This window comes from Carlito syrichta, unplaced genomic scaffold (assembly GCF_000164805.1).
Source record: "Carlito syrichta isolate Samal-C Ts95f unplaced genomic scaffold, Tarsius_syrichta-2.0.1 Scaffold303719, whole genome shotgun sequence".
NCBI lineage: Eukaryota > Metazoa > Chordata > Mammalia > Primates > Tarsiidae > Carlito > Carlito syrichta.
This window is the reverse complement of record NW_007247815.1, coordinates 65260-87421: the sequence shown is the minus strand read 5'-3', so window position 1 is coordinate 87421 and position 22162 is coordinate 65260. Positions and strand designations below refer to the sequence as shown.

At 43.6% G+C, this 22162-nt stretch overlaps 1 protein-coding gene across 2 annotated transcripts in view; it reads left to right on the top strand.

Annotated features, from left to right (window-relative positions):
- NCOA7 (nuclear receptor coactivator 7) overlaps window positions 1-22162 on the top strand; it is a 163818-nt gene that overhangs the window by 120980 nt on the left and 20676 nt on the right. For both annotated transcript variants that reach the window (XM_021712906.1, XM_008059099.2), the window contains exon 11: window positions 18723-18870. In XM_021712906.1, coding sequence (XP_021568581.1) covers window positions 18723-18870 — 148 coding nt within the window. The remainder of the gene's footprint in view (window positions 1-18722; window positions 18871-22162) is intronic.

Genomic DNA, 22162 nt, shown 5'->3' with positions numbered 1-22162 from the left:
TATGAGTGCCAGGATTCTTCCCTGAATATTCAGCTTGTTTGGATTTGGGTTAGGAGCCTGGAATTTGTTAGGCATCCTCCATATTGTGATAGACAAAGGACATGCTCTTGCATTTATTTTAACGTTCTATAACATTTAGCACCATGGACTTTCTCCCTTATTTCTTTGATGCTGTTTTTTCTTCTCTCTGTTATCTTTTCCCAGTCTTTTACTTCCCCTGCTTTCTCTTTAAATGTTACTCCCCAGGCCAGACACGGTGGCTCATGCCTGTAATCCCAGCACCTTGGGAGGAGGACGCAAGAGGATTGCCTGAGCCCATGAGTTCAAGACCAGCCTGGGCAACATGGCAAGACCTCATCTCTACAATAAATTTTTAAAAATTAGCTGGGCATGGTGGCATGTGCCTGTAGTTCCAGCTGCTTGGAAGGCTGAGGCGGAAGGATCGCCTGAGTCCAGCAAGTGGAGGCTGCAGTATCCATGAGCATGCCACTGCACTCCTGCCCTGGGCTACAGAGTGAGACTCTGACTCTAAATAAATAAATGTACAAGTTCATGTTTGTTACAAGGGTATATTGCATACTGGTAGGGATTGAGCTTCAGGTGTACCCATTCTCCAAGCAACAAACATCATACCTGCTTGATAATTTTTAAACTTTTGCCTTCCCACCCATCCTCCCACCTTTTGGTGTCCCCAGTGTCTGTTATTTCCATCTTTGTGTCCATGAGTGTGTGTCTTTATTTCCCACTTACAGGTAAGAACATTCGATATTTGGTTTTCTGTCTCTGAGTTAGTTTACATAGGGCAGTGGCCTTCAGCTCCATCCATGTTGCTGAAAAGGACATGATTTCATTCCTTTATATGACTTCATAGGATTCCATGGTGTATACGTACTACATTTTCTTTATCCAGTCAGTTGATAATGGGCACATAAGTTGGTTCCATGACTTTGCTGTTGTAAATAGTGTTGTGATGAACATGCACATGCAGGTGTCTTTTTAATATAATCATTTGTTTTCCTTTGGGTAGCTACCCATTCGTTTCAAAGGAAAAAAAAAAGAAACAAAAGAAAGATACCCATTAGTGTGACTGCTGGATGAAATGGTAGTTCTACTTTTAGTTCTTCAAGAAATTTCCATATTGTTTTCCATAGAGGTTGAGAAAGCTCACAGAATGGGAGAAAATATTTGCAAATTATGTCTCTGATAAAATACTAATACCCAGAACCTACAAGAAATTCAAACAATTCAACAAGAAAAAAAAAACTAGGCAAAGGACATGAACAGACATTTCTCAAAAGAAGAAATGCCCATGACCAACAAATACACGAAACAATTTACTCTTTTAATGATCTTTCTCACTATATGTGCAGTTGCTCACATGACGATCTAATTCTATCTTACATGCCAATCATTTCTAGCTATCTTTAGTCTAGCACTTTCTGCTGAGCCCCGAACACATATATACTGACTAATCTTCAATATTTGGATTATCCATGAATCAAACATACTTGAGATTGATCACGCCTTAAACTACATTTCTTATTTCCTCCTTTATTCCTGCCACTGTTCCCATAACTTGTACCTCTTGTTTTTTCTATAATACAGGGATCCCCAACCTGCCAGAAGCCAGGCTGCACAGCAGGAAGTGAGCTGCGGGGTGAGGGAGCAAAGCTTTCTCTGTATTTACAACTGCTCTCCATTGTTCTCGTTCACATCAGCAGCCGCATTAGATTCTCATAGGAGCGCTAACCCTATTGTGAACTGTACATTCGAGGGATCTAATTTGCGTGCTCTCTATGAAAATCTAATACCTGATGATCAGAGAGAAGCTGAAGTTAGTGCTGAGGAGTGGCTGCAAATACAGATTAACGTTAGGAATGAGATTTGACTGCACAGAGATCATAATGAATCCATTGCTTGCAGACTCATATCAAAACTTATCAGTGAGTGGCCGGTGAGTTGATGTGCTTACATTGTCCAGCTGCAGCTGGTGGCAGGCTTTAAGCCAGAATCCAACGCATGGCCCACCCGTTATTTTATTTACCACTTCCATCCATACCTCTTTTTGTTGGTGAAGAGCTGTGTAGTTATTTCGTTATATATTGCAATGTAATAATAATAAAGTACACAATAAACGTTATGTGCTTGAATCACCCCCAGATCATCCCTACACCCCTTGTCCATAGAAAAGTTGTCTTCCACAAAACCATTCCTTGATGCCAGAAAGGTTGGGGACCACTACTATCATGGATGGTACCGCAAGCCATTCGGTCCCTGAAGTCAGCATGTGGGCCAATCTTGCTTTCCAGTCGCCTTCTCATATCCAGCTTATTCAATCCATTTAACATCTCCTGAGTATCTCACTTCCATCCCGACCCTTCTATGGGCAACTGACCATATTTCAACTTTAGAAAATGTAACTTTGCCATATCGGATAACTTGCTTCACACGCCTGACTTTTTCCCCCATACCCACCTCACCTAAGTCCCCATATTAGCTCCTCTAAGAAACTTTTCTGGTCTGGTGTAGATGGCACTCTGCTGAACTCCCACCTCTATTGTAGCACTCACTACTTACGCTCTCCTACAGCTGGGCATTTTCTTACTAGGCTTCAAGTTTCCTGAGGGCAGAGACCAAGTGTTATGATACTGTATTCTGCAAACAACATGGGGTCCGGTATATAATGAATATTCTTAAATGTTAATTGGATGAATACATGAGTAAATGAGCCTATAATATAATAGATAAAAACTTATTTATGTCTTATAACTAAAATAATATGTGGATTTATATAAAATTTAGATTTTTTAAAATATTATTTTAGATTTCTGGGGCACAAGTGAGGATTTGCTGCATAAGTAGATTGCCTGCAGGTGAGATTTGGGCTTCTAGTGAGCCATGTCTCCCCCTGGTAATGGACATGGTACCCAGTGGTGGCTGTGAGCCTCTTACCCCGCCTCTTTCCTTCCCCATATATATAGTCGTGTCCAGTGCCAGTAGTTCCTGTCTTTGTGCTTGTATGCCAAATGTTGAAGGCCTGCTTATGAATGAGAGCTTGCGATATTCTATAAACAAGCAAAAAGAAGAAAATTAAAATGTCATAATTTGTTACACAGAGCTAACTACAGTTTATTTGTGTAGGCTTTAACCATTTTAATGCATGCATTAGTGTAATAATACTATATAGACCATACATATATAGTATATGTAAATTTCTTTTACTTAAAAGAGTATCTTTCTCTCCCATTAAATATTCTATCCGCACGCATTTAGTAAGCGTGCGTGACTTTGATCATGAGAAACAAAATAATGAAAAAGAAAATTGATTCTCCAATTAAGATCATTTTACAGTGGGAAGAGGTTCAAGTCCTAAGGCTCCTTACGAAGACTGAGTAAAATGCTCTTAACAGCAGTTTTCTTAGAGAATAAAGGATGCATGAAAGGAATTACAAGCTGACCTCGTTTTTTTGCATGACATCTTTATCCAGAGTTAATGTGGAATGTTGTGATCAAAAGTCACCTTGCTTGTAGTGGGATCAGAACTAAACTGGAATCTTTAATGACTATCAGCACCAAGAAGGCAACAGTGTTGAACATTTGCTAAGTACTGTACTTTCTGAGACAACTTATATCCTACTCAGCCAAACCAAGTATATTTCAGAATATAAACCCTGTGATTTTTACAGCATGATATGGTGCACCATTGTGTCATACTGTGAATTTTTTGTGATGTTTAGAGTCACTAGTAAAGAGAAAAACCCAGAAAAGTTTTCCAAAACAATCTCTAAAGGAATTATCTTTTTTTCTTCCTATTTAATAGGAATTTTGGAAAATCACTGAACCAATATGTGATTATTAGTCATTTATATACATAGTTTCACTTCTATTTTTAAAAAAATACCTTTAAATGTTTTAAGTCATATTGCTTATTCTTCATTTCGTTCCTGGTTATTTTACCTTTTGTTTCATCAACTGAAAATTCTAGAAATTCATCAGCTTCCAAAAACACCTTGTTAAACAACCACCCACCAGTAACTTCAGTAACCAGCGTCTGCCAAGGCCTTGAGTTAATCATTGAGTCTGTAACCAGACCTGAGCTCATGAAAAAAATCACCTTTTTTGTAAATGAGCTCTTCACAGTGGTGACTGTGCCTTCTGGTAGCGGAACAAGCTTTGAGACAGTGGCTTTGGAGAGTAGCTGAGAGCTGATTAATCCCTGCCAATGAGTACTGCACACAGTGTTTGGGAGTAAGTATGTGGAAACAGTAATTATTGCAAACCTACACGCTGCAGGGGCCAGGCTGTGGAATAGGATGAAGGAGCCAGGGTTAATTTCAGAGCCGAGGCTCTTCACAACAGCTACTGCAGGCCTCCATACCTAGGTGGGAATGTGGGCGTGGTATTGCTCGATCTTCTCATCTTTATCAAAGGAGGCTGAAACGTGGATTATGTGTGTTACACCGCCCCAATTTTTAAGTACTGACCACTGTTTAATGAAAAAAAAAATGGTGAGCCGACCTAAGGCAACATAGTTACTCCTGAGTGTAGACTATGCGGTGCCAGCCTGAGGCCTCGGGCATTGGTAGTCATATATTTCTGAGTGGTTCTTTTGAACCGCAACTGTTAATTGAATGACCAGTTAGTCTCAAAAGAGCTTTACTGCCATTTCTGGGGAACCCCAATGGAGAGTGTATTTCTTTTTCCAGCTTTATTGAGGTAGAGTTGACAATTAAAAATTTTGAGGCTTACAATCTCATGGCTTCATAGACACATACACTGTGAAATATACATCGCAGAGAAACCAGTTAACATTTATTACCATACCCTTTTCTTCTCTTTATTTGCGGTAAGACCACATTAGCAAATTTCAAGTTCCTGTATGCAATACAATATTGGTAACTGTAGTCATAATGTTCCACATTAGATCCAGAGAAGTATATTTAGTTGGTCATTGTAAATAAGGTTTTATTCTGATCAACACAGTATAACCCTTTAGAAATGGACATTGTTCTAGGGCATTGCTAGCCATTGGTTTAACTTGGAGTTGTAGAATATTAAAACTGGAAGGAACCTTGCAAAGCAAGGAAAAGTCCATTTTCACATAAGGACTTCTGGCCAGGCCATCTGCTTCTTGTTTGTTTGTTTGTTTTCGTGGGGATCTTGCTCTGTCTTCCAGGCTGGAGTGCAGTGGTACCATCATGGCTCACCGCAGCCTTCACCTCCAGGGCTCAGGCGATTCTTCCTCTTCATCCTCCCAGTTAGCTGGGTCTGCAGGCTTACGTTTCTGTTCCCAGATTATTTTTCTGATTTTTTTGTAAAAATGAGGTCTCACTAGGTTGCTCAAGGTTTTGGAATTATAGGAGTGAGCCACCAGACCTGGCCTGAGACTGAATTTTAAAAGATGTAGTTATCCAGCAACAACCTTGGTGGTGAAGGATACTTTCCTGTAGCTGTATTCAGAAGGGAGCCCATGGAGGCTTCAGACAGAGTGCATTTGAAAACTTGTTTGGGGGAGTGGGGGTTGGAGTCTCACTCTGTCACCCAGGCTGGAGGGCAGTGACACGCTCACGACCACCGCAGCCTCGACCTGCTGGGCTTCTGTGCTCCTTCTGCCTTAGCCTTCCAAGTAGCCAGAACTACAGGCATGCGCTACCACGCCCGGAAAACTTTTATAATCTCGCCGGCTGTAGTGGCATGTCTTTGTAGTTCCAGCTACTTGAAAGACTGAGGCGGAAGGATCGCAGAAGCCTAGCAGGTCGAGGCTGAGGTGGCCGTGAGTGTACCACTGCACTCCAGCCTGGGCGACAAGAGTGAGACTCCAACTCAAAAAAAAAAAAAAAAAGGAGAAAACTTTGTAACCAGCAACACAAATGACCAACAGGACTGCGTGGACATGCATTTCAGTACTTTCTAGGCCACATTCTTTCTCTTCCTCCCTTTCCCTATATGTCCTCTTTCAGTATTTTCCATTTTCTGTGCCATAATATACTCTGTAGTATGTTTTTAATGTAATAGCTATTAAATTGCTTAATGGTCCCTACTTATAAATTTTAAGTCAAGTGAGTAGGGGTTACCTTTTGCTGTGTGCACCCCCAGTTTCTTTTTCTACCAGTCAAGTAGCCTTGGATAGGAAATAATGCCTTAGCTGCTCTGGGTCATTTTGGTCAAGTTCATTGGTTTGCATGGTGGCAGAATGTTTGAGTCTCATGTAGGAGGGACTTTCTAAAAAGTCTGCCCAAAAGTTGTATGAACTTCCTTGCAACTTATTTTATCTTCTTAGGAGGTGACATTTATTTGTTTATTCAGAGATGTGGGGTACAGGTCTGGATTAGCTGCACAAGTAGGCTTCGTGCAGGTGAGGTTTTGGACTCCAACTGGTCCTCACTTCCCCTGGTTTGGGGCCAGGTACCCTACGTGTTGTTGCATGTCCCCTCCCTCCCCTGACAGTGTCCAGTGATGACTGATCCCTTCTTTTTGCTGATGTGACTAATGTTCAGGTTCCACTTATGAATGAGAACACTCAGTATTCCGTTCTTTGTTTCTACAATAGATCACTAAGTGTGATGTGAAGTCCATGATTTTGTTCTTCTTTATGGCTGTGTATACACCACATTTTCTTTATCCAGTCTACTGTAGATGGGCAGTGGGGGTTGGTTCCATGTTTTCGTTCTTGTGACTCATGCAGCAATGAGCATGCATGTTCAGGCACCTTTTTTGTAGAACAACTTATGTTCTTCTGGGTGTATTCCCAGGAGAGGGATTGCTGGATTGTATGGAAGGTCAATTCTTAGTTCTTTTCGGAATTGCCATGCTGCTTTCCGTAGAGATTGGACTACCTTGCCCTCCCACCAACAGTGTAGAAGTGTTCCCTTTTCTCCACACCTGTGCCAGCCCAGCATCTGTTGTTTTCTGATGTATGAATGACGGCCATCATACAAACATTGTGGTTTTGATTTGCATTCCCCTGGTTATTATTGAGGCTGAGCATTTTTTCAGGTATCTGTTGGCTGCTTGTATAACTTCTTTTGAAAAGTCTCTATTCATGTCCTCTACCCACTTTTTAATTATTTTCCTAGACCAGGCTCAGTGGCTCAGCCTGTAATCCCAGCACTTTGGGAGGCCGAGGCAAGTGGATTGCCTGAGCCCACGGGTTCAAGACCAGCCCAGGCCATGTGGCAAGACCTCATCTCTACAATCAAAAATTAGCTGGATGTGGTAGCGCATGCCTGTAGTTCTGGCTATTTGGAAGACTAAGGTGAATGGATCAGCGGAGCCCAGGTTGACGCTGGGGTGGCCGTGAGCATGCCACTGCACTCCAGCCTGGATGATGGAGTGAGTCTCCAACTCAGGAAAAAAAAATTACTTTTCCTATCGGCTCATTTGAGTTCCTTGTAGATCTTTTGTCAGATACATAGCTAGCAAATATTCCTTTCCCATTCTGTGGGTTGTCTCCCCACTGTCTTGAGGGTTTATTTTGCTGTGCAAAAGCTTTTCAGTTTGATGAAGTTCCACTTTCTATCTTAGCTTTTATGGCATTCACTTTTGAGGCTTTGGGCAAGAATTGGCTGCCTACCCTGATGGGCTAAATGAGCTTGACCCTATGTTAAATGATCATTGTTGCCGCTGCTGCTACTTATGACTTCTGCTCCTTCGGCCTGCAGTGCTAGATTGCCCAAGTTAGGCACTGCCTTCCAAGAACCGGTGTCATTTACCTTCTTTGACTTCTTCTTAAGAGCTGCCAACTCTATCTGCTGACTGGGGATTTGTAACTTGACTATGGTGTCTCCTTGGGAATGAATCCCTAAAGGAGCCTTGGGTTGAAGATCAAGGCCTTGACGATTTATGCAGAAATCTGATGCAGCCTAAATTTATCATGAAACAGAAAACGAAGGCCAAGTGTCAGGTTTGGGCATTCACCATCTAGGTCGGTTGGTCTTGGACCGCCCGGAGTGACCAGAGTGAGCATGGCAGTTTTCTCCCAGAGCCTTCTTTCAGGCCTGGGATCTGGCCTAGACCATCTCCTGCCAGAGCTCTCTTGTAGCCCTAGCAACAAAGTCTTGTTTCTAGCAGGTCCTGTCTCCTCCCGGCCTTCCCTACTTGGCTCTGCTTTGGTCTTTCAAAACTGCAGATCTGGCTGTGCCTCCTCCCTGCTGAAGCCGTGGACGCTGCCTCCTGGTGTCTGCCTGCACAGCACTTCTCCAACCTCGGCTGCAAACACGCATCCTCTCCCTCCCAAATATCCCTAGATCCACACACCATCTGTCCTGCTGTTTACTTCATAATTGTCTTTAAAGGACTGGAATCAGTCATAATTTTTTTTTTACTTAGTCTTTTCCAGAGCAGTGATAACTATGCAATCAGAAATAGAATATGCTACTTGTATTAGTTACTTCTATCCTTTAAATATGTATGTAACTTTTTTTTTTTGAGTTGGAGTCTCACTCTGTCACACCGGCTAGAGTGCAGTGGCATGCTCATGGCCACCCCGGCCTCGACCTGCTGGGGCCCTGGTGATCCTTGCACCTCAGCCTTCCAAGTACTACGGGCATGCGCTACCATGCCTGGCTAATTTTTGTTTTATTGTAGAGAAGAGGTCTCGCCAAGTTGCTCAGGCTGGTCTCAATCCCGCGGGCTCAGGCAGTCCGCTCACCTCGGCCTCCCAAAGTGCTGGGATGACAGACTGAACCACTAAGCCCGGCCTGTATATAATTATTAAATGATGTTCTTCCGTGTGCCCTCTGAAATCACTGGGACAGCCCCTGCCACACTTCCGGGCAAAGTGGTGCCAAGACTTTGTGTGACACAGTGACCTGTGCCCACCCACTCGAGTTGCTTTCTTCTCGTCTCCTGCCTTTCCATTAAACAAAGAAGTCTTGCTCTTTCATTCCTCCTGTCAGGAATTTCAGCCCTGCCTTTTGAGTTCCTGTTTTGCAAAACCAACCCGGCTCAGATGCCCACCAGCTGTCTTGTTGGTCCCGTATCAGGATTTCGTGTTTAGTCTCTGCTCCGGGCACACGCTAAGGCAGGGTCTGGGTCTCCTGCATCTCAGTAGCCCCGTCTCCATTGCGGGATCCTCTGTCAGAAGTTACCAGTGACCTGAGCGCACTGTCATTCTATCTCTCTGCTGCCATGTCCACTTTGACTCATCACAGCATTCCCCTGCTTCTCCAGTTGCATGTCTTTGCATGAGTTCTCTCCGGCAGAGTGCCATTTTCCCTTCCTCCTGTAACAGACTCTTCTGCCTCTCCCGGCGCCCAGTTGAACCTTGGCTCCTGGAAACCCCTCCCCAGCTCCAGTTCGATGTACCTCCACTGGGCTGACCTTTGTCACCAATGTCTTCTTATTAAAAGAAGAAATCAGCAGTGTGAGTACAGAGCCAGAACGGAGGCTGGCACAAAGACATCGAACAATGACTGGGACAGAGAGTGGCATGAGCACAGCTCCCAGCAGCCCCCGGGGAGTTTGAATGTATCCTTCAGCCCATGAGGGGTCACTGGAAACGTTTCAAGCAGCTCGGAAATGTGATCCGGTTTGCATTGTATAAGATTGCTTCCACTTCTCTGCCATTTCTCCTTGGCCTCTTTCCAGGACCGCTTCTGCTTCCTCCTTCTATACCAGTGGTTCCCAGGACCCAGGACTTGACCCAGTTCTCTGTTGATGGCTGTGACCGCACCCACTGCTTCAGGAGCTGTTGTGGCCTGGGTGGCTGTAATTACTGGTAATTGTGTTGGCTCGGCCTCAGGCCCTAGATAGTGTCCTGAGGCAGTGGCGGCCCAGAGACGCTCCCTGACTCATCCAGTCCTCAGGGTGAGTCACCAAGGCAGTTTCAATTCGCAGGCCCTCAGAGGTCAACACCCATGATGACCAAGTTACTGCCGGTATTTCACAGTGAGTGACCTTTGAAAAAATTAGCTTCACTGAGGTGGTCGGGGAAGGAACGAGGTTTTAAAACTCTGCCTCCTCCCAGCAAGAACCTGAGCCAGGTTTGATTGAACAAAGCACATATACTAGAAGGTGAATGAAATCAGAAGAGAAATCAAGAACAAAAAGGAGTTGGAAGCTCAGCCCAGCCAATGTTAGCAGTCCCTTCTGAAGGGAAAGTGAGGTGTGGGAAGGGACTTTGGGCAGCTACAAAACCCAGAAACTTAATTTTTAAGGATGGGGACATGTTAACAGATGTATCGATCAAGGTGAAGGAGATAGAGGGATGGAAAGGATGAGGGAGGTGTGGTGGAAATAATGAGGAGATTCGCTAAGAAGTGAGAATATCAGGAGTATAGAGGGGAGGGATAAAAGAGGTAAAAGAGGAGTTACTTCTGGGGGGAAAAGGAGCTTTAAGAGAAATGGCAGACAGGGTGCGGTGGCTCAGCCTGTCATCCCAGCACTTTCGGAGGCCGAGGCGAGTGGATTGCCTGAGTCCGTGGGTTCGAGACCAGCCCGGGCAACTTGGCGAGACCTCCTCTCCACAATAAATCAAAAATTAGCCAGGCATGGTGGCGTGCACCTGGAGTTCTGGCTACATGGAAGTCATTGAGATGGAAGAATGGCCGGAGCCCAGCAGGTCGATGCTGGGGTGGCCGTGAGTGTGCCACCGCACTCCAGCCTGGGCGACGGAGTGAGACTGCAACTTAAAAAAAATTTTTTTTTTAAAAAGAGGAATGGCAGAGAGGGGCACATTGTAGAACAAGCATGGCAGAGACTTCTCCATTCAGAGAGGGGACAGGTAGGAGCGTGGCTTGGAGCTTGAGAAAGAAGAGGTCAGTCAGGCTTGGTGGTTCAGCCTGTCATCCCACGCCTTGGGAGGCTGAGGTGAGTGGCTTGCCTGAGCCCGCGGGTTCGAGACCCACCTGGGCAACTTGGTGAGATCTCATCTCTACAATAAATCAAAAAAACTAGCCGGGCGTGGTAGTGCGCACCTGTAGTTCTAGCTACCTGGAAGGCGGAGGCGGAAGGATCGCGGGGCCCAACAGGGCGAGGCTGTGGTGGCCGGGAGCGGCCGCTGCACTCGAGTCTGGGCGACGGAGTGAGACTCCAACTCAAAAAAAAAAAGAGAGAGAGAGAGAGAGAGAAAGAAGAGGTCTACATAGCTTCTCTGTGGAGCAGGAAAGGGAGTATGGGGCTGCGCCAAGCCAGGGAGAGGTGCCTTTGATTTGTGGTGGTCCCATGAAGCACGAATGAGCAAACCCAGCAGCATTCATCATCCCAAGAGACAGGTCAGAAAGATGATTGTATTTCTGTTTCTGTGGAGGCTGCTGGGAAGGGCAGGTGCAGAGGGATCACCGCCGTTGGCCTCGAGTGGGCATTCGTGAGGATGAGATGGAAAGGTTGGCCCCGAAGTGTGTGGCTCCAGGAGGGGCCAGGGACGGGAAAGAGGAGGAGCAGAGGTCAAGGTGGGAGCAAAACTGGTGTAGCCCAGCGGAAGGGGTGGGTGGGACAGAAGTCAGAGGGACCAGAAGGGGAATTTCAGAACTTGAGGAATGTTTCCGAGGGCCGGGTTGGGTTCTGGGAATTGACTGCTAGGCAAACCCAGCTAGCCAAAAAGAGCATTTCTAATAATTCAGTTAAGTAAACTTAAGGCTACTCTAATCTAGAAAGAAAAAAGGTGAAATCACGTCCTCTTCCTAATTAAGTCAGAAAACTAATGCAAATGAAAGAGAGAGACGTGAGCAGAGGTAGAGTGTGGAAGAGGGACATTGATTCCTTCCACGGTCCCCAGGGGCCTTAGAACTTAAGCAAGGAAGACGGATTCTGCACAAAGCTTCCTGTTCTCTGGTGGCAGAAGCCATTTTCGTTCTTCATTCCTTCTACTTTTCCCTCAGAGGCATAACATGAGGGCCCTCTCTAAGTGAGAGGATGACCGAATACTTTGCAAAAAGCTATTGCTGAGGGAAATCGGGGTGTGCCAACGCCCCGAACGTCTGAGAGGAGAGACACAAGCATTTCCCACCAGGATGCCTTGTTGCAGAAGGGGCCTTTTGTCTTCCCATCTCACCTTTCCCAAGGCTGGGCCCACTGTGTTGGCTGCAGAGACAGAGCCCACTGCCTGAGCCAGTTGGGAGGCTTTCGGGCCGCTGAGACTCGCCTCTCCCCAAACCTGGAGCGCAGCCGGCTGGCTGGTCTCAGGCCTGAGGGACGGTGCCACGAGTCTGCCGGTGGAAGGTGCAGGGACAGGAACAGGGACTGGGCCCCATGTGCCCTAAGGGCCACCCAGGACATCTCACTAATGCTACCCAAGCTTCATCCATAAAACCCAAAGCTGTGGAAGTAAATGACCCACACTACGATATGAGACCTTTCACTGTGGACAGATGCAGACATGTACCTGCCCCCTTGGAGTTCGGCATTTTATTTAAAAGAGGAAAAAAAACACAAGGCAGTCAGCTTAGAATGGCTGGTATGTTTCCAGAGATGGAGTGTTGGCCACATTATTCAATCTCGCTGAGCCTCAATTTCTTTAAACTTAAATTGGGCACCGTAATACACGCCTTGTGGCGTTACTGTGAAATGTAAGTTTCTTGAGACAAAGAATTACAGCTCTTCTTTTCAGGTAGCTGACACATATTTAATCATATTATATTTCCCCAGCATTGGTTAAAACAGAAGGTCCTTTTTTTTTTTTTACTTTTTTTTTACTTTACTGTATTATAAAGATGTGGGGTACCAGTCAGGATCAGGTACGTAAGTCATCTAAATGCAGATGAAGTTTGGGCTTCCAACTGGTCCTCACTGCCCCTGGTTTAGAACCAGGTACTCTTTGTGTTGTTACATGCCTATCCCCCTCCCCTGGCAGTGCCCCATCATTGCCAATCCCTCCCTTGTGCTATTGTGTTAAATGTTGAGGTCCCACTTATGTGAGAACATGCGGTATTTGGTTCTTTGTTTCTGTGATAAATCGCTAAGTACAATTGTCTCCAGCTCCATGCAATTTGCTGCGAAGTTCATGATTTTGTCCTTCTTCATGGCTGCGTAATATTCCATCATATGTATGTACCACATTTTCTTTATCCAGTCTACTTTCGATGGACAGTAAGGTTGGTTCTGTGCTTTTGCTATTGTGAATGGTTCAGCCGTAAACATGCATGTCCAGATGTCTTTTTTTGTAGAACAATTTGTGTTTCTCCAGGTATATTCCCAGAAGAGGAATTGCTGGGTTATATGGAGGGTCAGTTTACAGTTTGTTTAGAAATCACCACACTGCTTTCCATAGAGGCTAGACTGGCTTGCACTCCCACCAACAGTGTAAAAGCGTCCCCTTTTCTCCACACCCATGCCAGTATGTTTTTGTTTGTTTTGTTGTTGTTGTTTGTTTGGGGTTTTTTTGTTTTTTTAAATGAATGATGGCCAAACTTACTTGGCATTAGGTGGAATCTCAGTGTGGTTTTGGTTTGCATGATTAGTGAGGCTGAGCATTTTTTCATGTATCTGTGTCTGTTCATGATCTTTTGTTTAATATTAAAATGTTCAAGATGCTGAACCTCTGTTGGTGGTATTTTGAGAATGCCTTTCCCCTTCTCTAGAGATCTTCCGTGGTCAATCCGGGAAACATAGTGCTTAGTCCAAAGGTCTGACCCTGGCTGCTCTTGACCCACCATTGCCTGCTGCAGAATAGGCCACTCTGGACACAAACAAATCCACAACCTTGACTTTCCACTCACTGAAAACTTGGCAGTCTCAAAAGAATAGGTTGGGGTTAAACCCTCATACCTGGTCTCCCTCGATTCCTGCCCTAGTCTGAGATATTTCTTCTAGAGAAAATGGCACCAGCAGGCAAGAATGCTTCGTGCCAAAATTGATTTTACACCCCACGTCACTCAATCCCACTTCCACGAGTTACGACTTCTAAGTAACTCACACATATACGCATGCAGCCATTTCCTTCCATAACATGCCTACAACGGCAGAGGCCTTGGTCTAAGTTTCAGAATCAGTAACACATCAGGCTCAAGTTTGCCTACTCCCAAAATAATAATAGCAGTACCTGACCACTTCCCCAACCTCTTGGAGAGTTTCCCTTCAGGAGCAATGAGATGGAGACAGGGGCGACATCTTTTCTTATGGGTTTACCTCTGTTGGGATCACCTTAATTCATCAGAGAAGTTCCGATGCTATTGAACTTCAAAAGAGAGGGTCTTAGACATTTGATTCCCCCGCAGGAAATCCGTTAGACCTTATCCAAATCTTCTCTTTCTCCAACCATCTACCTCATCCACCTCCCCAATGGGTTGTAGATGAGTGGTCTTCATCAAGCAGTAAGTGCCTAATTATCTCCTCCCCCTGGAATAATAAGCCCTACTTACGGTACATCTGTCTACATAATTAAACAGGACAGTTCAAATGGTCTCCCTGAGCAACTTGATGTCTCTGCCACCAGAAAGGGAAGCGACTGGCCATTGCAAAGATAGGTTATCCCCCTAATATCTTTATTAATGTTCACTGTTCACATGTTCCATTTTCTTGTAATATCTAATAAGAAATGAATCTTAAACTCTAAATCTGTAATTTATCTCTCATTCCCTTACAGTTTTGTGTCATAACTAGAGAAATCAGCTGGGAAATGGTTCAGAAAGCAATATGGAATGAGGCGAAGGACTGTGTAATGTGGTAGAAAGGACCCTGATTATCATATCAGGAGATCCAGTCCTAGCTGTGATCCTGATTTCAGAGTCCTCATTTCCTGTTACCTAAGGAGAGTAAGTTGAATTAAATGCCCTCCAGTGTCCAGATCTAATATTCTAGAAGGTAAGCTTCACCAAGACAGGGCTGAGGGCACATCGTGGGTACACAAAAAGCGTTGTCAAAGAAAGCGATGCCTTCTGGACAGAGACCACCAAGGACATACCTGTAGTTGAACTAGTTGGGTCGGCATATTGGAACGAGGGAGAACATACTGTCAAGGACCATGGGCCTTCTCAGTAACGGGGTGTTTGAAAAAAGTTAGAGGATTCAGGTTTGTGTTAGGTGATTTCGGGGAGGACTTAAGGAAGCAGGGCTTTGCTCTAGATGGGATGCTGTCAGGAAGTAGGGGTAATTTTATAATTGGGTAATTTGTTACATCTACACAGAAGGAGAGAAGATTTGAGAAACTGATGCTGGAACTGGTGAAGAAGCACAGCCCCTCACACGATTCAAATACGTTGACTCATTGTGTCTGGACCACGTTTGTGGTTTCATTTGTGTTCAGATACAATTAAAAAGTCGTCCTGTTTCTGTTGTGACCCGTCACTGCCGTAGACTAGCTTTGTTTGATATTGATGTTCCGCGGATTTATGTTCAACAGAAAACCACCAAGCATCACTACGAGTGCTGGGCCAGCTTCTAGCAACACCAACGCCCAGCTGACAGTACCAAGCTGGTTCCCAGGTATTTGCTTTTTCTCAAAGCTAGCCAGCCAACAACCTGTAAGGAAGCCATTTGTGCCCACAGATTTTATCTGATGTGAATATACATGTGCTACTTGCTTCCTTTTCCAGAAGTCAGAGTGGAGCATATTTGGTTCTCAGTTCTACTCCAAAATGCATTTAGGATGGACTACATTTTTAAGGATTAAAAAAGTGAAGAGAGTTATAATTGTGTGCTTATCAGACCTCTCTAGTGGCTTGGAGTAGTGATTTGTTTCATATTTTCTAAGTTAATTTTTAATAGGGAAGTTCATACCACATGGTAAAAAGAGTTGCTCAGAAGAGGTGTATATGGCTAGTGGGAGGGCAAAACTAGTATAATCCCTATATAGAATGATGGGGTGTTATATGTTAAAGTGATAAGTGAATTGTTTGACAACGTCGTTCCACCTCTGGGAATATATCCTGCGGTTATACCTGTAGACATTTGAAAATGACTCAATTACGAAGTTAACTCATCATACATTGTTTATTACAAAACAATCTTGGAAGCAACCCATGTCCAACTACATAGAATAAAGTTTGGTAAATTCACTTAGTACAGTACTGTGTAGTCATAACAGAAAGAATGAGGAAGCTGCCTATATACAGTACTGGTGACATGTAGATATTTAAGATAACATTCAATGAAAAAGAAAGATACAGAATAATAATAAAGGGAAGACAAAAAAGATATGTATTCATATTTATATAATAATGCTACAAAATATAAGAAATGAATAAAGTAATCACTTATGGGGTTTGGGTAGACAGTGTGAGTAAGAAGGAAACTTCACATTATATGGTTTTTTGTTTTTGTTTTTTTGGGGTTCTGATCTTATTTGTTACTTTAAAAATCTATGTCTTTTAAAATATAATTTGGATGCTTGACTCCTATAAATGTACCACCTTTCCAAATATTAAAATATCATATCTATCTTTTTGGCCACTGCACTCCAGTCTGGGTGACAGAGTGAGACTCCAACTCAAAAAAAAATAAAAATAAAAATAAATAAAAAAATAAAAAATAAAAAGATAACATATGATATAAAATGCCTTTCTTCTATTCCTTTCATTCCCTGAGGTAGCCATTTTGATCAGTTTCTTTTGTAGCTCTTTGGAGTAGTACATTGGATTAGTCAACTTTCTCCAGAGAAACAATCAATAGGATGTATATTATATAGGCTTATTTTAAGAAGTTGGCTTATGTGCTTTGAGACTGCAAGTCTGAATTTTTTAGAGCAGGCCTTCAGGCTGGAGACCCAGGGAAGAGTTGATGTTACAGTATCAAGTCTGAAGAAAGTTGAAGACTGAATTTTTTCTTCCTTAAGGGACCTGAGTCTTTTTCTTTAAAGGCTTTCAGCTGATTAGATGAGGCCTACCCACATTAGGGCAGGTACTCTGCTTTACTCAAAATCTACTGATTTAAATGTTAATCACATCTTTAAAAGATTTTCATAGCAACTTGTAGGCTGGTGTTTGGCCAAAAACTGAGTACCCTGGCCTCATCCATTTGAAACATAACCATCATATCCATGCATAATCATAGCATATATCAATAGTTATATTTATTTTTTAATAGTAATGTTAACATATATTCTAATATTCATCTTGTTTTGAGTGACAACTTTCCAGGTTTTAAAAGAGAAATCTAAAAGAAAGTATACCTTTAAAGTCTATACAAATTGGTAACTTTGCCCTATGGGAGGAAAGACGTCATTAATATAAAAAGGAAAACAACAGCTTGGAAACACGTTTGATAGTGGTTAATGTTCACATTACATAAAGGTTCCCACAAATTAAAAAGAACACTGATGCCATAGATCACAAAGAGCCAATTCACAAAAGAAAAGCTATAACCAGGAAGAAAACATTGAAAAATCTTCAAGCCCCTAACGCTCAATGAAATGCAAATTGAGTCAGGTAGAAGTTATATATATTAAACTCCTTAAAAAAAAAAAAAAAAGAATAAGCAAGGTTGTTACAAAACTTAGATATAAACTGCAATGCTGATGTCTGAGTAAACTAGTTAGGCTTGGAAGGATTAATCAGGATTTGTAAAATCATGCCTTTTGGCCCAGTAATCCCTTTTCTGAGAACTGATCTTGAGGAAATAATTGAAATGATGGTGAAAGGCATACAGTTTATTGTAACATCATTTTTACGATCAAAGAAATAGAAACAAGCTAAATATCTCGATAGCATAAGAATACAGGCTAATTGTAATTTATTAACTTCATAGAATGTAGCAGTCAAAAGTTACTTCAAAGACTAGCAAGTGGTAAACATGTATTATATAATGTTACATACTACAAACAATTATGTCTTGACTCTGATTACAATGAAAAGAAAACTGTGTGTACTTATGGACAAGAACAGACAGGCACGTGGAAACCTAAAAACATTTGGATCTATTTGGATATCAGAATTGTGGATGATATTTCTGTTTCTGTTTTAGACCTATTAATACTATTATAATATTATGTAATCAAAATTTTAAAAAATTAATGATAAATTAACCTTGTGCTAAACAGTAGTCTCAAATTGGAATCGTCACTTATTTTGTGCTTAGACGAGACTTGAAGAATCCTTTTATTCTACAATGGCCTTTTTGCCCTGCTGTGATGGTTAGAACATGAGCTTGGGGAGATATTGCAGGTACTCCAGCTAGAATGTCCATTCTCTGCTCTGGAACTAGGCATATCTCTTTTGATTACTCCTGGAGAGATGCTTTAGAACCTTCATATAGTAAATATGTATAGTGGAAGCAAAGTACATTCCTGTGTCAATAAAATTAGATCTCTAATACTAAAATAGAAGCTAGTATTATCCCTGATACTTTCTAGTTATCAAAGATATTTTCTTAAAATTACAGTATCATAGTACTTTGGTCTACATAAAGACCAAAGTACTGTTTTTCTTTGTTCCTAGCTAAAGTTCCAGATCTTCATTTTTCTTTGTTCCTAGCTAAAGTTTCAGATCTTCATTTTTTCTCCCAGTGAATACGTGTCCATTTAAATGAAGAATCAATGAGAAAAAAATCATTTGATATAAATATTTCATTGTGTTTCTCAGATGTATGTCCCATCTCTTGATCTTTCCCCCAGATTAAAAGACAGTTTTAGCTATTTCTCAGTGCCTGTGAATTTTCACTTTTATTTATTGGCTCTTATTTTCTGAGTTTGGAAGGCCATTTGTAGAGATAATCTTGATAGTGGGAAATTTTCCGGGTAGCAAAACAGATATGCCAAACAGAGAAAATAAGGTTTGCATATCCAGGTCCCTGCTAGAGCCTGCCAGGAAAGCAGACTTGGTGTTAATGCCTGTCACAAACGTGTTTTTCAGGGTGGATCATCTGTACACGTTCTTTGTTCAGTGGTCTCCTGACGTCTATGGGAAGGATGCCAAAGAGCAAGGCTTTGTGGTGGTGGAGAAGGAAGAACTGACTATGATCGACAACTTCTTCAGCGAGCCAACCACCAAGAGCTGGGAGGTGAGTCCTGGGTTGGGATCAGGCTGTGGTGCACCCTGAGGAATAGTATCCAGAGTAATGACTGGGAAGAAGTTAGAGGTCCTGTGCACCTTTGAAATTACAGGGTAGGGCTGGACATGGAGGCTTGTGCCTGTAACCCCAGCACTTTGAGAGGCGAAGGCAGGAGGATTGCTTGAGATCGGGAGTTCGAGACAAGCCTGGGCAACTTGGCGAGACCTCTTCTTTACAATAAAGTGGCCAGGCATGGTGGTGTATACCTGTAGTCCCCACTACGTGGAAGGCTGAGATGGAAGGATCACCTGAGCTCAGCAGGTGGAGGCTGCAGTAGCCGGCCTGACTCCAAAAAGGAAAAAAAATAGAAGTAAGAACGAAATTACAGAGGACTTCTTTCTTACCACCTTGCATACATACACACAGTCCATGAAGTAGTCTCAGAAAGAAAAAAAAAAAAAAGATAATAGCTGGGAGTCCTTTATTTCTCTGTTTGAAGCTAGTTGTTTATGTCAGAAAGACACGACCACCTTGCATACATACACACAATCCATCCTGACCACACTTGATGGATCCACTTATATTCTCTCCCATAGGTCCGTGCCATAGTTCAGAGGTCAGCACATTTTTCTTTTTTTTGTAAAAGGCCTGATAATAAATATTTTTGGCATCACAGCCCATGCAATTATTGTCACAAGCACTCATTTGTGCCATTGTAGGTCAAAAGTAACCATAGACAATACGTAAACGAAAAGCATGACTGTGTTCCATTTCATATAGTTATTATGGGTCACAAAATGCTATTGTTATTAATTTTTTTCAACCCCTTAAAAATATTTGAAAACGTCCTTAACTAAAGTGCCATCCAAAGACAGAGGGTGGGTTGGATTTCCCTGACAACCCATAGCTTGCCGAACTGGATCCCTTCTTCACCTCAAGCAAGCACGGTCAGGTACTTCCTTTGGGGAAGGCCCTGGAGATATGATGATGGAGAAGACAGGCTCTGAATACTTAGTAAGCTTGCAGACACGGAAGCTGAGAGGTGAGACAAGGAAACAACAGTGTCTGGTTCCTTGACTCCTGTCTGTTCTGTCTCTCTCTTGGGCCTCACATAGCTTTTCTTCTTTCCCAGCTGAGACAGATGGTACATGAATTCAGGGACACCCTTACTAGGACTCATGGTTCCTCAGCCTCTCACACTGCACCCGTCGAGCCGGCCCGCACCCCTGGCTGAATCCACTCCCACACTTCCTCTGCTCCAAGACAACCCGGCAGGGCTGGAGAAACTGTCCAGCAGGTAGAATGGTGCCATTCCAGACGCATGACTTCTGAATTCAGCTGGGTCCTCGCCCACAGTCAGAAGCCCTTTTATATATTTCCGGTCACCTCCATTCTCTGACCTCTTACCACGCTTCTTAAGCTCATTCATCTTCCGTGAACCCTGGAAGTGGGCCGTTCCTAACAGAAGAACAAAGAAGCCATGGGACAAGGTTGTCCCCCACCCTCCTTCTTCTCAATTTCTTAATGTAGCTGTTACTGCAGCCCTCATTTTTTGGCTCAGGAGCGGGGTTTATCTCTGCCCTCACTAAGGCTGATTCTGTTTCATCCTTTTGTATGTCATTGCTCGCTCCTCCTTTCCTACCTCCTCCTTCACCAGGTTGTAAAAGGATTCTTTTTTCTTTGTTTGTTTGTGTGTTTCTTTGAGTTGAAGTCTCACTCTGTCGCCCAGACTGGAGTGCAGTGGCTGCTCCTGGCCACCTCAGCCTCGACTTGCTGGCTCTGGCGATCCTTCCACCTCCGTCTTCCGAGTAGCTGGAACTACAGGTGCATGCTACCATGCCCGGCTAATTTTTGATTTATTGTAGAGATGAGGTCTCGCCAGGTTGCCCAGGCGGGTCTCGAACCCGCGGGCTCAGGATTCTTTTTTTTTTTTTAAGGAAGAAACTTCTCTTCGCCCTTAATCTCCTTTCACGTTCTTCCCTACCCCCCTCTGTTCTGTCACCATCAAATTCTTGAAAAAACTGCTTCATATTCATGATCCCCAGTGTCTCTGCTGCGAAATAGTCCCTCTCACCTTGCAGCAGCATTTTCCAGGAACCACTGAAATCAACTTCAGAGGTCACCGGAGAGGCCAGGCGTGGTGGCTCAGCCTGTCATCCCAGCACTTTGGGAGGCCGAGGCGAGAGGATTGCCTGAGCCCAGAGGTTCGAGACCAGTCTGGGGAACTCAGTGAGACCTCATCTCTACCATAAATCACAAAAGCTAGCCGGGAGTGGTGGCAGACGTCTGTCATTCCAGCCACTTGGAAGGCTGAGGCAGAAGGATCACCTGAGCCCTGCAGGTCGAGGGTGCGGTGGCTGTGAGCGTGCCACTGCACTCCAGTCTGGACAACAAGGGTGAGACTCCAACTCAAAGAAGAAAGGTCACCAAAGGTCACCATAGGCCTCCTAATCGCCATCTTCATTCTATGTGAACTTCCTCAGCATTTGACACAGCTGACTTCACCCAAGCTCTGAAAACCCTTTCTCACTCAGCTGCACAGCACTATGCTTGAGTGCCACCTTCCTTCCTCTGACCATTTCCTTCTACCCTTTCCCTTGTCTTACTACTCAGATGTTTCTCTCCCTCACATCTCTATTCTTGTTTTCCCCACCACCCTTCGAGAACCTCTGTCCTCAGCCACCACCTGAGGGTCTTGGTCTGCTTTTCCAGCCTCCCTTCCCCTACATGCTCTACCCAGGTACTGACAGGCACATCCACCTGAGGGCCAGGGGTCGTCTCCTGCTCAGCGCAACCTTCCTTGGGGTTCTGTTTCGTCCCATACATTCTTCGTGTTGGTTCATAGTTACATTCGTCCCCATCACCCAAACCAGAGAGGTTTGCCTCATCAGCAGTTCTGTTTTCCTTGTCTTCACATCCAAATAGCCTCCATTTCTTTTCCTTCTATCTTTTCTTGGGAATGTCTCTTGAGTATGACTTCTGAAAAACTTCCTCACTGATGATGCTTTACTTGCTTTTGTTTGCCACATCTTGCTAACTGATTTCACCACACTGAGCCTTTGCCTTCCAATCCGTGCTCTCCATCTTAGCTGAAGTCATCTTTCTAGAAAGACTTCATTCCTGTGTCTATTCATTCAATGAATGTTTGCGTGTCTACTAAGTGCCAGATGCTATGTTGGGTGCTTTGGATGCAGTGGTAAACACAAGAAGGATAGTCCCCGTCCTCATGATGTTGACAGTTGAATCATAAGACTCCTCTGTTTGAAAACTACTACTGAGTGGGGCTTGGTGGCTCAGCCTG